Here is a 16,481-nt window from a genome sequence, read left to right as displayed (position 1 = left end):
CTTGTCTAGCTGAAATGGCAAGCTCTACATTCAATGAGACCTTGTCTCAAAAGAATGATAATGTGGAGAAGCAATACCAAAGTCAACTTCTCGCTTGCACTGACATGGGCATGCTTAGCAATCCCCAACACACACACACACCTTCTAAAAAAATTACAAAGAAAAAATAAATGTTTAGTGAATATATTAGGAAAAGGATAGAAAGGCCAAAACACAAAGAAATAGAAGCACAGCTATGTAATATTTTTATACCTGATTCCTGTTTGTTCTCTGTCCTCACTGCCTTTGTATAAGCTTGGTTTTTTAATCATCTTGCCTAGACTACCATAGAACCTTCCTGATTGATTTCTTCTCCTTCCCTAAACCTGATCCCTCCAAAAATAACTTCAGCACTACTTCCAGCTTCAAGCCTTCCGAGACACTGGTCTGAAAATGTTACTCCCCAATCGAAACTCGCAGTGTTTTCCTAACATGGTATTCAAGAGGCCCCTCCAATGCCATCTCTCACTGCTCTCGCCTTACATCTAACCCATACTCCATCCAAACCAATACCTCCATCCAATACCTGAAGCCTTTATTCTGCCGCACCACTCTTCTTTATCTCACAGGCTTGTACTGTCTATTGAAATGAAACAATCTTTGTTTTTCCCTTGCAGTTGTTTTGGTTTAGATCCCCCCATCCCCCTTGGAGCTGAGGACCGAACCCAGGGCCTTGCACTTGCTAGGCAAGTGCTCTACCACTTGGTTTAGTTTTTGATATAGGTTTTTGCTATGTAATCCTGGCTGGCCTGAAACTCACCATGTAGCCTAGGCTGGCCTTGAACTTGTGACAAAAACTTGCTTTTGCCTCCCAGATGCTGGGATTATAGGAATGTGCCACCACACTCAGCTTTCAAACACAATCCTTAAGAACTAAATCAGGGGGACTGGAGAGATGTCTCACTTGCTGCTCTTGAAGAGGACCTACTTCAGTTCCCAGCACCCACATGGCAGTTCCCTGTAACTGTCTGTAACTCCAGTTACAGATCTCCTGATCTCCACAGGCACTAGGCACTAACATGGCATATGTACATATATGCAAGCAAACATTCATACACATGAAATAAAAGCAATAAATCTTTATTTATATGTTTGAATGTTTTGTCTACATGTAGGTATGTGGTACACATACATGTATGCATTACCCACAGAGGCCAGAAGAGGAAATCAGATCCCCTAGAACTGGACTTATGGATGGCTATGAGCCACACTATGTGGGTGCTGGGTTTCAAACCTGGGTCCTCTGCAAGAGTAGCAATTGCTCTAAACCATGGGCCATCTCTCTAGTCCCCAAAAATAATCTTAAAAATTCTTGAAAAGAAGAAGGAGGAAGAGGAGAAAGAAGCCAGGCCTGGTGGTGCACATCTTTAATCCCAGCACTTAGGAGTCAGAGGTAGGCAGATTTCTGTGAGTTCAAGGCCAACCTGGTCTATCTAGTGAGTTCTAGAACAGCCACAGCTATATAGTGAGTTCTAGGACAGCCAAAGCTACACAGTAAAGTCCTGACTTGGGGGGGAAAAAAAAAAAACCTAAACTAAACAAACAAAAAGAATAACCAGTCTTTTTTTTTTTTAAGATTTTTTTTTTATATATATATCAGTGTTCTGTCTGCATAAACATCTGTAGGCCAGAAGAGAGCAGCAGATCCCATTACAGATGTTGTGAGACACCACATGGTTGCTGGTAATTGAACATAGGACCTCTGGAAGAGCAGCCAGTGCTCTTAACTGCTAAGCCATCTCTCTACACCATTTTTAAAAAGAAAAAGAAAAAAGAAAGAAGGGTGAAGAAAAGAAAAATAACTAAATCAGAGACCACAGAAATGGCTCAGTTGGTAAAGTGCCTACTGTGTAAGCATGAGGAAAACCTAAGTTTGGATTGCCAGAACACACACAGAAGCTGGGCATAGTAGTGTACTTGTAATCCACACTTAAGAGTGAGGGCAGGGTGGGTAGATACAGGCAGTTCCCTAGAGCTCTCCAGCCAGCCAGTCTAACCAATCTGTCAACTCAGAGATGAGGGGAAGATCCTGCCTCAAAAAACAAGGTGAAGAGCAATAGCGAAAGATAGACAATATCAACATTTGCCCTTCACACACTTGCACTCATATATAACTGCATGTACATATGCAGAAGCACATATAAATACACACATACATACACACACACACTCCAAAGTCTTTTAAGTCTTTTAAGTCTATTAAGTATTTTTCTTTCCTTTTTTTAAGGTATTAGGGATTGAACCCAGGATATTACACATGCTAGGCAATTTATTAAGTCTTTAATTACTTGAGGATCCCCGTCAGAGTTCATCACTTTTTTTGTTACCACAGTACCTAATATACACTTTATATACTATATGGCAGCAACTTGTTACCAGATCTGTTGTACCCCACAATTAGCTGTGTTGTGTCCTCATGTTTGTGTCCCCAGCACAATATCTAGTACTAAATAGCTGAAGACCGAAGAGACAAATAAATATATTTAAATTCCTCAGCCTGGCATTCAAAGTCAACCTCATGTTAGCCCCAACCTACATTATCATGTGATGTGTTCCTCTCCTTACTTGACCATAAGTCTTTTGAAGATCTCAGAGATAGAGTGGGTGGTGGTGGTGCCTGCCTTTAATCCCAGCACTCAGGAGGCAGAGGCAAGTGGATCTCTGTGAGTTCGAGGCCACCCTGGTCTACAAAGAGAGTTCCAGGACAGCCAGGGCTGTTACAAAGAGAAACCCTGTATTTAAAAAAAACCAAAACAAACCAACAAAAACTCAAAGTCTCTTTATCTAGTCATAATCTCTAAAGTACTCCCAAACAGTACCTAATATAATTAAATACACAATGAGTATATGATAAAATTTGAAGACAGTGAATTCGTATTGTTAGTGTACACCAGAGAGACCAGAGTCATGCTACCAGGTTCAAATCATTTCTGTGCCTGCTTTGATGACAAGACTATTTTATTAAAATAGAATTAAAGACATAATGCTTAACACAGGGCATGGTCCACATTAAACATTAAAAAAGTTAGCTAGTATTGACATCTGAATAAGAGGGAAAATAAGTGTTTCTGCACAACACTAAATGATAATCCTAAGGGAAATGAGGAGTAAAATGTCATACAAGGCTTTAGAGTGATAGAATATATGCAGTTATTCCTAAAACTAACAATGAAAGGAAAAAGCTCAGTTGGCTTGCCCATTTACCAGTTTCTCCCCACCTGCCCAGAGCCATAAGCCCCATGGCTATGACCCAGCATCCTCTTGGGAAAGCTACACTGTAGAGGGAACTAATGAGTTTGTGTTTACCTACAGATTTTCCTCTGAGGAACACAGATAACAAATGACTTCAAGAAGGGAAAACATAAAGAAAGAAAGACAGAGATGAGAAAAGACACTAGATGGATCTTTAGTTAGCTTCCGAGGAAAAGCTTTTAGGCTAAACAGCCTCTAGTGTACTGAGACTAGCTCTCCAGGGCATTCTCTGGGAGTGCTTGTGCCTCTGGAAGTCAGAGATGCAAACAAGCAGAATCTGGGAAAACTTATGAAAAGGACTAAAAAGTTAAGGCTATACAGAACTTAAAATTCTAACCTGCCAGGCATGGTGGGGCACGCCTTTAATCCCAGCACTGAGAGGCAGAGGTAGTTGGATCTCTGAGTTCAAGGCCAATCTGGTCTATAGTCCAGGACAGCCAGGGCTACACAGAGAAAACCTGTCTTGAAAAACCAAAACTAAGCCGGGCGGTGGTGGCACACGCCTTTAGTCCCAGCACTCAGGAGGCAGAGGCAGGCGGATCTCTGAGTTCGAGGCCAGCCTGGGCTACAGAGTTCCAGGACACGCTCCAGAGCTACACAGAGAAACCCTGTCTCAAAAAACCAAAAAAGAAAGAAAGAAAGAAGGAAAGAAAGAAAGAAAGAAAATTCTAACCAATCCACAACAGAGGTATTCAAAGAGAGAACAGGCTGGGGCTGGAGAGACAGCTCAGCAGTTAAGCGTTGGATGCTCTTCTAGAGGACCCAGGTTCATTTCCCAGCACCTACTTACAGCTTGCAACTGCCTGTAATCTGTTCCAGGGAAACTGGTTACCCTCTTCTGGTCTCTGTAGACACTACATGCAAGTGGTATACAGATGCAGATATAGGCAAATCACCCATACATGTAAAATTAAATGAAATTTAAAAAAAAAAAAAAAACAGGGACTAGGCGGACCATGCAAAGACCACTTCCTAGGGATTTCAACAGGGCTAATGGATATGATTGAGGATGTAAGTGCAATAAAGATCTAAGTGCAGGCATAGGTGCAAGAGATGAAAAATGATATGGTTCTATCTCCTCAAAGTTCACTGCCTAATAGGGGAGTAAAACAACACAATACAGTTAAGTGCAGAGAAAGTCTTCACCAGAGCCAGGCAGTGGTGGCACACACCTTTAATTTCAGATGGCAGATCTCTGTGAATTCGAGACCAGCCTGGTCTACAAAGTGAGTTCCAGGACAGCCAAGGCTGTTACACAGAGATCTGTACCAGGCACAATGAAGGCAAACAGTAAGTCCTGGTACAGAGCAATGTGACATTACAATAAAGTAGAAATGCTTTCATAAGCAGTATATATTAAATACCGGCAAAAACACTGGCATTATCACACATGCCTGTAATCCCAGTACTTGGGAGACTAGCCTGAGCCACACAATGAGTTCAAGGCCAGTCATGGTTACACAGGGAAACCCTGTCTCAAAAAAAAAAAAAAAAGTGCCAAGTATTGTGGCACATGCCTTTAATTCCAGCACTGGGGAGGCAGAGGCAGGAGGATCTATATGAATTCAGGGCCAGCCTGGTCTACATGAGTTCCAGGCCAGCCTGGTCAACATAGTGAACCCTGTCTTAAAGTGAGGAGAGAAGGGGTACTGATAGCAAGGCCTGCTGTATCACTCCAACTGTAAGCATATCAGTTAACTTCTGTGACAGTCATCTCTCCCTTAATCCTGAGCAGATCCACACCTCTGCATTCTTGTTTATTCAATAAACATAGTGATGTGTGCCAAGCTCCGAGCAAGGCACCAAGATGAGATAGTTCCTCAGCTCAAGGGGTCAAAATATTTCTCTTTACCATTTTTTCTCTCTTACCCTCATTACTATGCAGATGGCACCATAATTCCTTCTAGAAATGTATGAGTTATTTAATCCTAACAATCAAAAAGTGACTTAGAAAAAGAAAGTGACTTACTTTAAAAAGCAAGAGTAAGCCATGGTGACTTACTTTTAAAAGCATGGTGGCTCATACCTGTAATCCCAACAGACTAAAACAGGAATTTGAGGCCAGCATAGGCTATGCAGCAAGAGCCTATCTCAAAAAGAACATGAAAACCCAACAACAAAAAGCAACAGTGAGTTGGCTGGCTGTTGTTACAAACCCTCAGAAATATACCAGGATATCTGTCAGAGTAAGACTGACTACCAAAAGTCAAAGGTCACAGAGTAGGAAGGTGTACCCAAGCCTTTTGTTTACTCCTTCACTACCATGATTCTTTCCTTCTTATCCCAATATTGCTAGTGTACATTATTGAGACTAATTATGCTTTCACTCATTCAGACATTCACTAAGTATGTATTAAGTACCCAAGAGAACATGTAGGAAACACAAAGTAAAACACTGAATTCAGGACTTTTCCATTTCAAAGCTGCAAGAGATCTCAAAGGTCACAGAGTCCAAATCTATCATTTCACAGATAAAGGCTAAGATACGGAAAGGTTGAAATCTAAGCTCATATAGTTATTTATTGAGTCATACTCTTGCCAGATACCAGAGATAAAAGAATAAATAGGGCCTTCAAGGAGAAAACAGTCAGCTGGAGAAACAGACAACAAACACGACCACAATCAAGTCACGTGTAGATGAGTTCCGCACTGACACAGTGGGAATATTAGTGAAGAACAGGACAGCAGACAGCATTCATATTGTCCAGAGGAGTTCAGAGTAAAGATACTGCAATGGTCTTGGATTTGAAGCCCAGCTTTAACATTTACCTGTGTGCCTGATGCTAGGTCAATCTCTTTAACTATCTATGCCTCAATTTCCAAATCCATAGAATGGTGATAATAACAGTACACTTATCCTGTAAAACTGAGGTATTAGAAATGTGTTTAAAATACTTGCCCCAGAGTAAGAACTCTGTATTAGTTTGCCTTCAGCATTTTCCCTTGGGACTCTTTTCTGCTGTGCCTTGCCTTCAGAATCCTTCTCAACACAGCTTTCTACCCATCTGTTATCATTCATGAACAACACAAATCCTCTCTTGGGACTCTGGGCTTCTGCTTACTCCTCTAGTGGGTTTCTTCTCCTACTCTAGTATGTTATCATTCATTTTACATGCATAAGAACTCCAAAGACAAGCCGGGTGGTGGTGGCACAGCCTTTAATCCCAGCAATCAAGAGGCAGAGGCAGGCAGATCTCTGTGAGTTTGAGGCCAGCCTGGTCTACAGAGTGAGTTCCAGAGCAGCCAGGATTGTTATACAGAGAAACCAAAAAAAGAAAAGAAAAAGAAATTCCAAAGACAGATATCCAAGATTAAACTTCAGTCACATGTACCTCAATCCCTCCATAAGATCTAGCTTGGACCAAGAATCCCCAGAGAACCAAATCCCTGGAAACAAGGCACACTTATCAAATGTCTACAGGGAGAGATCCACAGGAGTAAAACATAAAAAACAAAGCAGCAACTACTGCTTTGAAAAAGCAAGAGAATAGAATTCTCTCAGCCTGGGTTCTGGGGTTTTAAGAGAAAGCAGCTGGGAAGAGCAGCTATAATGTAGCCATTTCCCTGTTAACTGTACCAGCTTCACAATCACAGCAACTGTGACATGTTCTTTCACTTATCAGTCTTTGAGCCTGTCCTAGTCTATGAACTCCTTGTGGACAATATCATACTTTATCCATTGTATTATGAGGCAGAGCATTGTGACTAGCACACAGAAATCTGATGAATAAGCTGGGCATGGTGACACACATCTGTAATCCCAGCATTCAGAGGGAGGGGACTGGTCAAAGTTCAATCAGTTTGGGCTACATGTCAAGTTCAAAGCAGCCAGGGCTTCATACTAAGATCCTGTCTCAAAAAACAACAAAGGCCGGGCGGTGGTGGCGCACACCTTTAATCCCAGCACTCGGGAGGCAGAGGCAGGCGGATCTTTGTGAGTTTGAGGCCAGCCTGGTCTACAGGTCTACAGAGTGAGATCCAGGAAAGGCACAAAGCTACACAGAGAAACCCTGTCTTGAAAAAACCAAAAAAGAAAAAAGAAAAAAAACAAGAAAGATTTGATGAATAAATTGATAAACTAAAGAATAAGCCTAGGAATATGACTAAAAGCAGGGGAGCTACATGTGGCAGTACACGCCTGTAATCTCAGCACTCAAGAAGCTGAGGCAGGAGGACTGCAAACTCAAGACCAGTATGGGATTAATAGAGGGGCCTTGTCTCAGTAAGACAAAAGTAAGCAAAAGGCAGGAGGTAAAGTCTAATGTATAAATCAGAAAAGTCCTAGAAGCCAAGAAAGCCTTGGTAGAACCCTAAAAGATAGGTAAGACTTAGAAAGGAAAGGCTTTCAATATATAGGAATACCAGTTCAAGACTATGTGCAGGCCGGGTGGCAGTGGCACATGCCTTTAATCCCAGCACTTGGGAAGCAGAGGCAGGAGGATCTCTGTGAGTTTGAGGACACCCTGGTCTACAAAGTGAGTTCCAAGACAGCCAGGGCTGTTATATACAGAAACACTGTCTCAAAAATCAAAAAATTGAAAAGATAATCCTCAGGTACATAGTAAGTTTGGGGGCAGCCTGGTCTACCTGAGACTGTTTCAAGATATACGGATGGATGGATGGATGGATGGATGGATGGACGGACAGACGGACAGACAGAAAATAGGACCCAGAACATGTAAATTATTCACTTGTAGCAATAATCATTCTTTATGACCAAGAACTTGACATGATCAAGTTATCAGTAAATTAAAGAACTTATATAAGAACAATAACTCTTTTGGTCCTCTCAGCAAAGAAATGCTGATTCAAGTTTTTGCTTCAAGTATTTAAAAGAGGTAATTTGCCAGGCATGATGTGCACTTTGTAATCCCAGCTGCTTGGGAAACTGAGACAAGAGGATCCTGAGTTCAAGGCCAGCCTCGGAAACTTATCGAGACTTTGTCTCAAAAGAAAATTTAAAAATAGAATTGAAGTTAGAAAGATAACTCAGTAGTTAAGAGCACATACTACAGGCTGGAGAGATGGCTCAGTGGTTAAGAGCACTGACTGTTCTTCCAGAGGACCCAGGTTCAATCCCTAGCACCTGCATGGCAGCTAACTGTAACTTCAAGATCTGACACCCCCTCACAAAGACATACATGCAGGCAAAACTCTGGTGCAAATAAAGTAAAAATAAATAATTTTAAAAAATAAGAAAGCCGGGCGGTGGTGGCGCACGCCTTTAATCCCAGCACTCGGGAGGCAGAGCCAGGCGGATCTCTGTGAGTTCGAGGCCAGCCTGGGCTACCAAGTGAGTTCCAGGAAAGGCGCAAAGCTACACAGAGAAACCCTGTCTCGAAAAACCAAAAAAAAAAAAAAAAGAAAAAAAAAGAAAAAAAAAGGGCCCATATTGCTCTTGCAGAGAACTCAAGTTCAGTTCCCAGGACCCACAATGGGTAGTTTACAACCATCTATATATAACTCCAGCTCCAAGGGATCTGACATCCCCTTCAGTACTGTACAAAATGATGGCACACTTGTGTGCAAACACACATACACATAAATTAAAATCAATCCTTTTTAAAGAAAAGACAAAATGGCATTGGTATAGCCTCTAAACTCATATGGCTACTCTAAGTAATAAATGAGATAATAAGGTAAAGAGTTTTTTTTTTTTTTTTTTTTTTGGTTGTTTTTCGAGACAGGGGTTCTCTGTGTAGTTTTAGTTCCTGTCCTGGATCTCGCTCTGTAGACCAGGCTGGCCTCAAACTCACAGAGATCCGCCTGGCTCTGCCTCATGAGTGCTAGGATTAAAGGCGTGTACTACTGCTACCCAGTGGGAGCTTTAAACACCAGCTGGCTTAAAGACTCCATAAGCAGTGCCCATTTCTATTGGTAGTTCTTCCCTAAGCCTATCTTTCTATCCTCCTCTCCAGTGAAGAAGCTATTAGCAATGCCTAAGTTGTCTCTCAGCTTTTAGACAATGAAGCCAGACCAAAAGGTGGAAAGGACTATGAATAAACTGCTATTCCAGACTATGTACGTACTAGTGGCATCTGATTTTAAAAAATATAGGTATAATATTCTGAAGAATAAATGACAGCATGTGCCTTCTTTCCAAAGTAGAAGTACATCACTCTCATCCCCTTAGCCAGGCTCCCCAACCTGGACTCCAGAGTAAGGAGTAAGGTGTGTCAGTCAGGCAGAAAGTGCAACAGGAAAGCAACTCTGATTCACATGCAAATCACAGCTTTTTTTTTTTTAGGTACAACCTTTACTTCTTCAGCTCATCTCTAGCTGACTATCCTGACTTCCCCTAACCAACTTCAGGTTGTTTTTTGTGCCTCACTGCACTTGTCACAGACTTCCAATCTAACACTTAAGTAGTCGCATTGTGATGGGCTATCTGCACATCTGTTCACTGGACTGTAAATTGGTACAAATACTGTTTTATTCACCTTTGAATTTCCAAGGCATGACACATAGTAAGCCCCATAGTTACATATGATTGAAGCAGTTCACCTTATCATTCACTAGTGAAGGCTGGAGCACAGAACAGCAGATGAGACATTAGTAGAAGGCGTATAAACTGAGGTCTGTCAGTCCAGACCTGGTTCTTTCTAGAACTTCAAGATAACTTCCTGCTTCTTCTACTTTCTTAAACTCATAAGGAAAAGGACAGAACCAGTTCACACAGAATTTCTAGACAACGGGGATATATTCTTTCTTGGAAAACAACACAAGCAATGAGGGATAGATGCTAGTGGCTGCATGTAAAGTTAACTTGTAGACCCAACACTGAAATAGGTCTCATTCTACTAGTAGTACTTAAGTCCTTAAAGCACTAAGAAACAAAAAGTCAAAAATTAGCCGGGCACAGCAGCACACTCATGTAATTCCAGCACTCACGAGAGAGAAGGAGTCAGAGTTCAGTGACAGCATGGCACACATACTAAGATCCTGTCTCCAAAAATTAAGACACATGAAACTATCTCAATGAAGACCCATGACTAATAAACCATAAATTTTAATTTCAGTACACTATTTACTACTTTAAGGTGTTTTTAAAATACCTCAATTAATAGCAGCCAACTGCAAACACAGAAACTTAAAACTAGAAGGAGCCTTGGAGGTTATTTCTACAACCTTCTGCTTCCCAACCAAGCAGAGTTCAAACACCTTCGGTCTTTAGCAACTGGCTGGTAAGAAACTAGGCCACCTGTTACCTGTTAGTCTTGTGTTCTCACTTTATTAATTCCAATCAGAAGGGGGGGGTGGGAAACATATTAACCTCACACCATTCAACTGTCATTATTTCCTACACCTACTCCCTTCCTGAGGCTCTTCACCTATCTATCCCAAACCAAACACAGAGCAGGAGCCCTCAAAAAAATCTGACCCTCCAGAGAAGCCACTACCGCCCTCCCTGACAATCACTACTTTCCCTCCGGTATTATCTCAGCCCATATGCTGTCACAGAGAAGACCACAAAGCAACTCTAAACTATCACTGACCATTTGGCCTGAGATTGCCCCTTATCTTTCTTGCCTTCGCTTCCTTCTACAGAGTCCTGTACTTTTCATTTCTTTCAAGCTCAATGTCTCCTTCAAGGACCACAAGTAATTCAACACCCCGATTGTTAAATGCCTTATTAGATAAAGGGTGCATACCTTTTCAAGCTCACCTTGAAGGAACCCGTTGAGAGGAGGGGAAGGGAGGATGAAAGAGAATGAATGAGAATGAAGATGAACTAGAAAACCATTCAACAACTGGAAAACGTCCCCTAGCCCTCTTCTCAGAACCACTATTAGACCTGTAATGCAATGCCTCTTCTTATCCCATAACTACACTGTAGACGTTACAAGAAGAAGGTCTCTTGTCTTGTGTCCCAAGCACTTAGCCCAGGACTTAACACAGAAGTAACAATGTTTGTTCAATGAACAAATGGACCATTTCTGTTACAAAATTATTCATTCATTCACAATTATTCATTCATTCCTCGGACAAAATTTTACTGAGCATGCGGTATGTACAAACCCTAACATGTAAGAACAAATAAGATGGTTCCTACCCAAAAACAATTCAAAGCTGTAATACTAGTATATTAAGCAATGCTTCCCGATCTGTGTCCCCAACCTTCAGGTCAAGATTGGAGTCCCTTCCCACAGTGAAAGCCTCGGCCTTGCCTTACAGCAGTCCACGCCCCTCCAATTAAAGCTACTCTTAGCTAGCCCCTTAGTCCTACCTTAGACCTCCATCTAAGAATCTCAAAATCTTTAATGTTCCCATCTCTCTGACCTCTGGCCTTCCCTCCATCACCACCCTCAAAGCGACTGCCAATCTACTGCACCAGCAACGCCTCGGGGTCCCTGAGTCAGAAGCCCTCAGATTTCCCTCAAGGAAAATCCGCCTCCCTGTCAGCTCCCTCTTTCCTCCGGATCTTGCCCGTTTCTCCCAGGGCCTCCGGCTCCCAGTATTCCTCACTTCCTCTCCTTCCACTGTCAAGCTGTCGCTCCTTTCTTGTCCCTCAATTCCTCTTACCTCATCCAGCTCCCTTTCCGCGACAGCACCTCCTCCAACCTCCACCTCCACCACTGCCGCCATCTTCACGGCCGGCCCCCACCCCTGTCCCCCGCGAGCCAGCTGCTTCCGCCGCTCAAGCGCTTGTAGCCAATCGGAGGCGCGGCCTGGGCGGAGCATCAAGACGGGCAGATGCCAGTGAGGAACCAAGAGACCGTCTACCTGCTCCTTCGGAATTAAGAAGGGGCAACTCTCGGGCACCACCAACCTTCAACAGGAAAGCGTTCTCGGAAAAAGAAGATTTGTTCCTATGCTATTTTAGTGTAAATAGTTCACCAGTCGTCACTATGGTGAGCAACAAATGAGGGTCCCTGAATGCGCTAATTTCGCGACGCTCCCTCGCTTGGGCTACGGGCAGAGACGCGTGTGCACCAAGAACTACATTTCCCATGTGGCATCGAGTCCGACCCGGAAGTTTAAATCTCGCTCTCTACGGGAAGAGTGTAGTGAATAAAAGTACACCTAAAAACACAAGCACGCGGGGTTTTTGTTGTTTTTAGATGAGTAAGTGCTGTCTTGCCTCAGTGGGAGCCATCTTTCAGAAAAGCAGCTTCTTTAAACCCCAAAACGCGTTCCTGAGCTTCTGTAGGCAGGGTGGCGCTCGGGCCAGAAGGCAGAGGTCACCGGACCGAATTGGCGGGAGAATAAGATTGGAGCCCAGGAGCTGAAGCTGCCCCGACTTCTTAAGGTTCGTGGACGCGGGTGACAGGCGTTGCGATTTGTCAATTGAGAGGAGTAGCTGAGAGGGAGGAGGATGACCAGCAAGAAAATGAACAGAAGCAACCCATTCCGGGATCTTCAAAAAGGTCGAGAGCTGCAGAGCCTGGAGGACCTCAATGAGCAGATAATTGCTAATCATCTATGTGTTTTTCTCCCTCTTACATTAAATATTTAAGAATGAGTCAAACAAAAATCCTGTTGTCCAGGAGCTCACAATCTTATCAAGAGACATAAGACATAAACATATAGTTGTTACATGAGGAGGCACTTAGTTAAATACCAAGTGAGAATTGGCCGGATGGAGCACTTACCTTGAACTAACTAAGGTAGGGGGTGTGTGTGTGTGTGTGTGTGTGTGTGTGTGTGTGTGTGTGTGAGAGAGAGAGAGAGAGAGAGAGAGAGAGAGAGAGAGAGAGATTTGAACACCAGTTACCTTGAATTGATTAAGGTAGGGTTTTGTGTGTGTGTGTGTGTGTGTGTGTGTGTGTGTGTGTGTGTGTGTTTGTGTGTGTGTCATTTGAACATCAAAATAAATAAGTTGTAAAGAGAGCAAGTATTCCAAGTAGGAGCAATAGCATGAGAAAATAGAAAGAAAACTTCGGTGATGAATAGAGTAGAAAACCATTATGGCCAGGAATGTATCAGGACTCATGGACTCATATTTTCAGGGAGAATATTTCAAGAAAAATTCAGGTCTGATGGTACATGCTACTCATGAGGCTGAGGCAAAGTTACTTGATCCCAAAAGTTGAAAACCGCCCTGACAAGAACGTGATGACCCATCCCAACATTTGAGGACCTGAGGTTCAGGGCTGGGCTAAACAACACAGTAAGACCTTCATCTCGAACATAATTTCTTAGGAGCCAGCAAGATGGCACAGTGTGTGGCCTGGAGAGATAGCTCAAAGATTAAGAGCACTTGCTGCTTTTCAGGAGACCCAGATTCGATTCCCAGCACCTACATGGCAGTTCACAATCATCTGGTGTTTTGTTTTGTTTTGGTTTTGGTTTTTTGTTGTTGTTGTTTAAGATATATGTATTTATTTATTATGTATCCAGAGTTCTGCCTGCATGTATCCCTGCAGGCCAGAAGAGGGCACCAGATCTCGTTACAGATGGTAGTGAGCCACCATGTGGTTGCTGGGAATTGAACTCAAGACCTTTGGTAGAACAGCCAGTGCGCTTAACCTCTGAGCCATCTCTCCAGTCCTCACAATCATCTGTAACTCCAGTTCCAGGAGATCTGACACCCTCTTCCGGCTTCCTCCAGCACCAGGCACACATGTAGTGTATTTAGATATATGCAAGCAAAATACTCAAATGCATAAAATATAAGTCCTTTGGGGGCGGGGGAGATGACTCGGTGGGAGAAAGCAGTTGCCTTGTGACCTTCATTCCATCCCCAGGACCCTCATGGCGGAAGGAGAAGATTTGACTCTTTCATGTATATACCCATCCTCCTACATACAAAACAAATAAATGTAAAACAGAAATTTAATAAAAAAAAAAAACAAATATTTGGCCAGCTTCAGCTGCATAGCAGATACAAGGTCAGCCAGGACTATGTAGCAAGATAGTGTCTCAAAAAAAAAAAAAAAAAAAAAAAAGAATCTTGGGAGACCCTCCCCCACCTAAAGACATTCAGATATCTTTGAAACACTTGTTACCAGAGGATTATTGACCATGAGTGATGAACACCTAAGAGTTAATTTATTTTCTGTGTATTTTTGCATATATTTAAAATTTCAGCCTTGGCCAGGCTTGGTGGCACACGCTTTTAATCCCAGTACTTGGTAGGCAGAGACAGTCACATATCTCTGTGAGTTCAAGGCAAGCCTGGTCTACAGAGCAAGTTCCAGGACATCCAGGACTGTTACACAGAAAAACTTTGTCTCAGAAAATAAAAGTTTATGAGGTGTGTATGGTGGCTCACACTTATATTGTTGCCCAGGCTAGCCTCAAACTCTTGCTTCCCCCTCCCTCTCCCCCATAGCTGGGATAATGGGTGCATGATGCTACTGCATCTGGCTCCTGTGAGCTGTTTAAAGACAAAATAAGTTAGAAAAACAATGTTGGCCAGATGATGGTGGTGGTTGCTCCTTTAATCCTAGCACTTGGGAGGCAGAGGCAGGCAGATCTCTGTGAGTTCGAAGCCAGCCAGGTCTACAGAGCTAGTTCCAGGACAGCCAGGGCTACACAGAGCAACCCTGTCTTGAAAAACAAAAAAGGAAAACAATGTTGATCCATCCTCTCTGGCCCAAGAATACCTTATTTTGAATCAGGATCTGGCTATATACCCCAAGCTAGCCTTGAACCTGCTATGTAGCACAGGCTGGCTTTAAACTCTGTCCTCGTGACTTAGCCTTCCAAATGCTAGGATCATAGGCATGGGACACCACACCCAACTTGGAGGAATGGAAAGCTAATTTAGGAAGTTTCCTTGAACAGAGAAAACAGAGTAATATACTGTATTTAGTTGTACATTTGTTGCCCATCCTTACTGTGTCCTAGGCTCCTAGGGACATAGAGATAAATGATTCAAGGCACCATTCATGTTCTTGGGAACTTTATAAATCCAGCGTTACTGTAATAACAGTTTTGTTTTGTTTGTTTAATTTGCTCCTTTGTTTTCTTGAGGCTGTTTCACAATTGTGGGGGAGGGGTGTCTCTAGATGATCCAGATGTGCTTCCTACAGGCCACGGTGGCCCTGAGAAATGAACTGACTTCTGTAAATAGTTCTTATTATTAAAGAAATAAGAATGGGTAGCTTATGTTACTTTTGTTCTTTTTTTTTTTTTTTTTTTCTCCAGGAGTAATGTGAGGATTCTTATTCTCTCAGAAGCTACCAAGAGCAGAACAGGCAGTGCCACTGTGGTAGCAGAAGCTATCCTGGGAGGAAGCATATCTGCCGTGTACTTGAAGAAACTCGTGGCCTCTGATGGCTCCTGTGAAGATCAGCCATGTAGTATCATTTTCCTCTCAGGTATATTAGTCACCAGCCATGAGGGCTTTTTTTTTTTTTTTTTTTTTTTAATAGTTTTTTGAGACAGGGTTTCTCTGTGTAGCCCTGGCTGTCCTGCAACTCACTCTGTAGACCAGGCTGGCCTTGAACTCACAGAGCTCTGCCTGCCTCTGCCTCCGCTGGAGGTGTGCGCCACCACCGCCCGGCTGATTGCTTTTCTTTTGATGACTAAAAAGAGTGAATAGCTGTAGAAGACTTGTCCATGGTTTGTAGATAGCTGACAAAACTGCAGGCCTGTCTGTGCCAGAGTTTCTAGAAGGGCAGTTTGGTCATACTGCCTGGAAATTAATCAAGGGCACTCAAGGCCATACTTGACCTTGAGGATATAGTGACCACCATCAAATATGCTCACTTTATGGGAAGTTCTACGGTTCCCATGTTGGGCCCAATGCTGATCTACCATGGGGATTACTGGGGACTTCCCACCCTTTCCTCCAGTCATTTGCTTCATCCATTTACCCCCTCTCTTTCCTCTCAGTACACTAATCTTTTTTGAGGGGTGCTAAGCTACCCATTGACATTTGGGTAGCTAGGTCCATTTTATAGCAGTGTCATTGGCATGGTAGAATATTTCGCATCCCTGGTTCCCAGGCCCTAATGACAATACTACTTCATGGTAATTTTGACAGTCAAGGGCATCCCCACACAGCTGGAGAGCTGGCTCAATGATTAAGAGCACTTGTCTTGTATAAGACTTAGTTTCAATTCTTTGCATTTATATGGTGACTCCCAACCATCCTTAACCCCAGTTCCAGGGAATCCAACAGATATATACATGGTGCACATATATACATCCTGGAATAATATTCATACACATATAAAAGTAAATAAAAAAATGTTTTGTTTCCACACATTTCAGAGAGCCCCCTTAGATGGTGCTTAAGA

The 16,481-nt window shown here is 42.8% G+C and overlaps 2 protein-coding genes across 5 annotated transcripts in view; one reads left to right on the top strand and one right to left on the bottom strand.

The window, feature by feature from the left end:
* The window catches only part of Rnf121 (ring finger protein 121), a 70,393-nt gene that overhangs the window by 53,513 nt on the left and 399 nt on the right, over positions 1-16,481 (bottom strand). The window contains exon 1 of one of the 4 annotated variants that reach the window (XM_059269890.1): positions 11,815-11,912. The exons of 2 other annotated variants lie outside the window; for them this stretch is intronic. In XM_059269890.1, the coding sequence (XP_059125873.1) occupies positions 11,815-11,877 (63 nt within the window). In that variant the 5' untranslated portion in view covers positions 11,878-11,912. Of the gene's footprint in view, positions 1-11,814; positions 11,913-16,481 lie in introns of those variants that run through there. One more of the 4 variants, XM_059269900.1, reaches the window with a different exon arrangement.
* Xndc1n (XRCC1 N-terminal domain containing 1, N-terminal like) overlaps positions 12,010-16,481 on the top strand; it is a 34,000-nt gene continuing 29,528 nt past the window's right edge. Inside the window, exons 1-2 of the mRNA XM_059269945.1 lie at positions 12,010-12,541; positions 15,385-15,557. Of these exons, the coding sequence (XP_059125928.1) occupies positions 15,513-15,557 (45 nt within the window). The 5' untranslated portion in view covers positions 12,010-12,541; positions 15,385-15,512. The remainder of the gene's footprint in view (positions 12,542-15,384; positions 15,558-16,481) is intronic.

This window comes from Peromyscus eremicus, chromosome 1 (assembly GCF_949786415.1).
Source record: "Peromyscus eremicus chromosome 1, PerEre_H2_v1, whole genome shotgun sequence".
Lineage (NCBI taxonomy): Eukaryota > Metazoa > Chordata > Mammalia > Rodentia > Cricetidae > Peromyscus > Peromyscus eremicus.
Note: the sequence above shows the minus strand (reverse complement) of the source record. Positions and strands in the feature narration are given on the sequence as shown.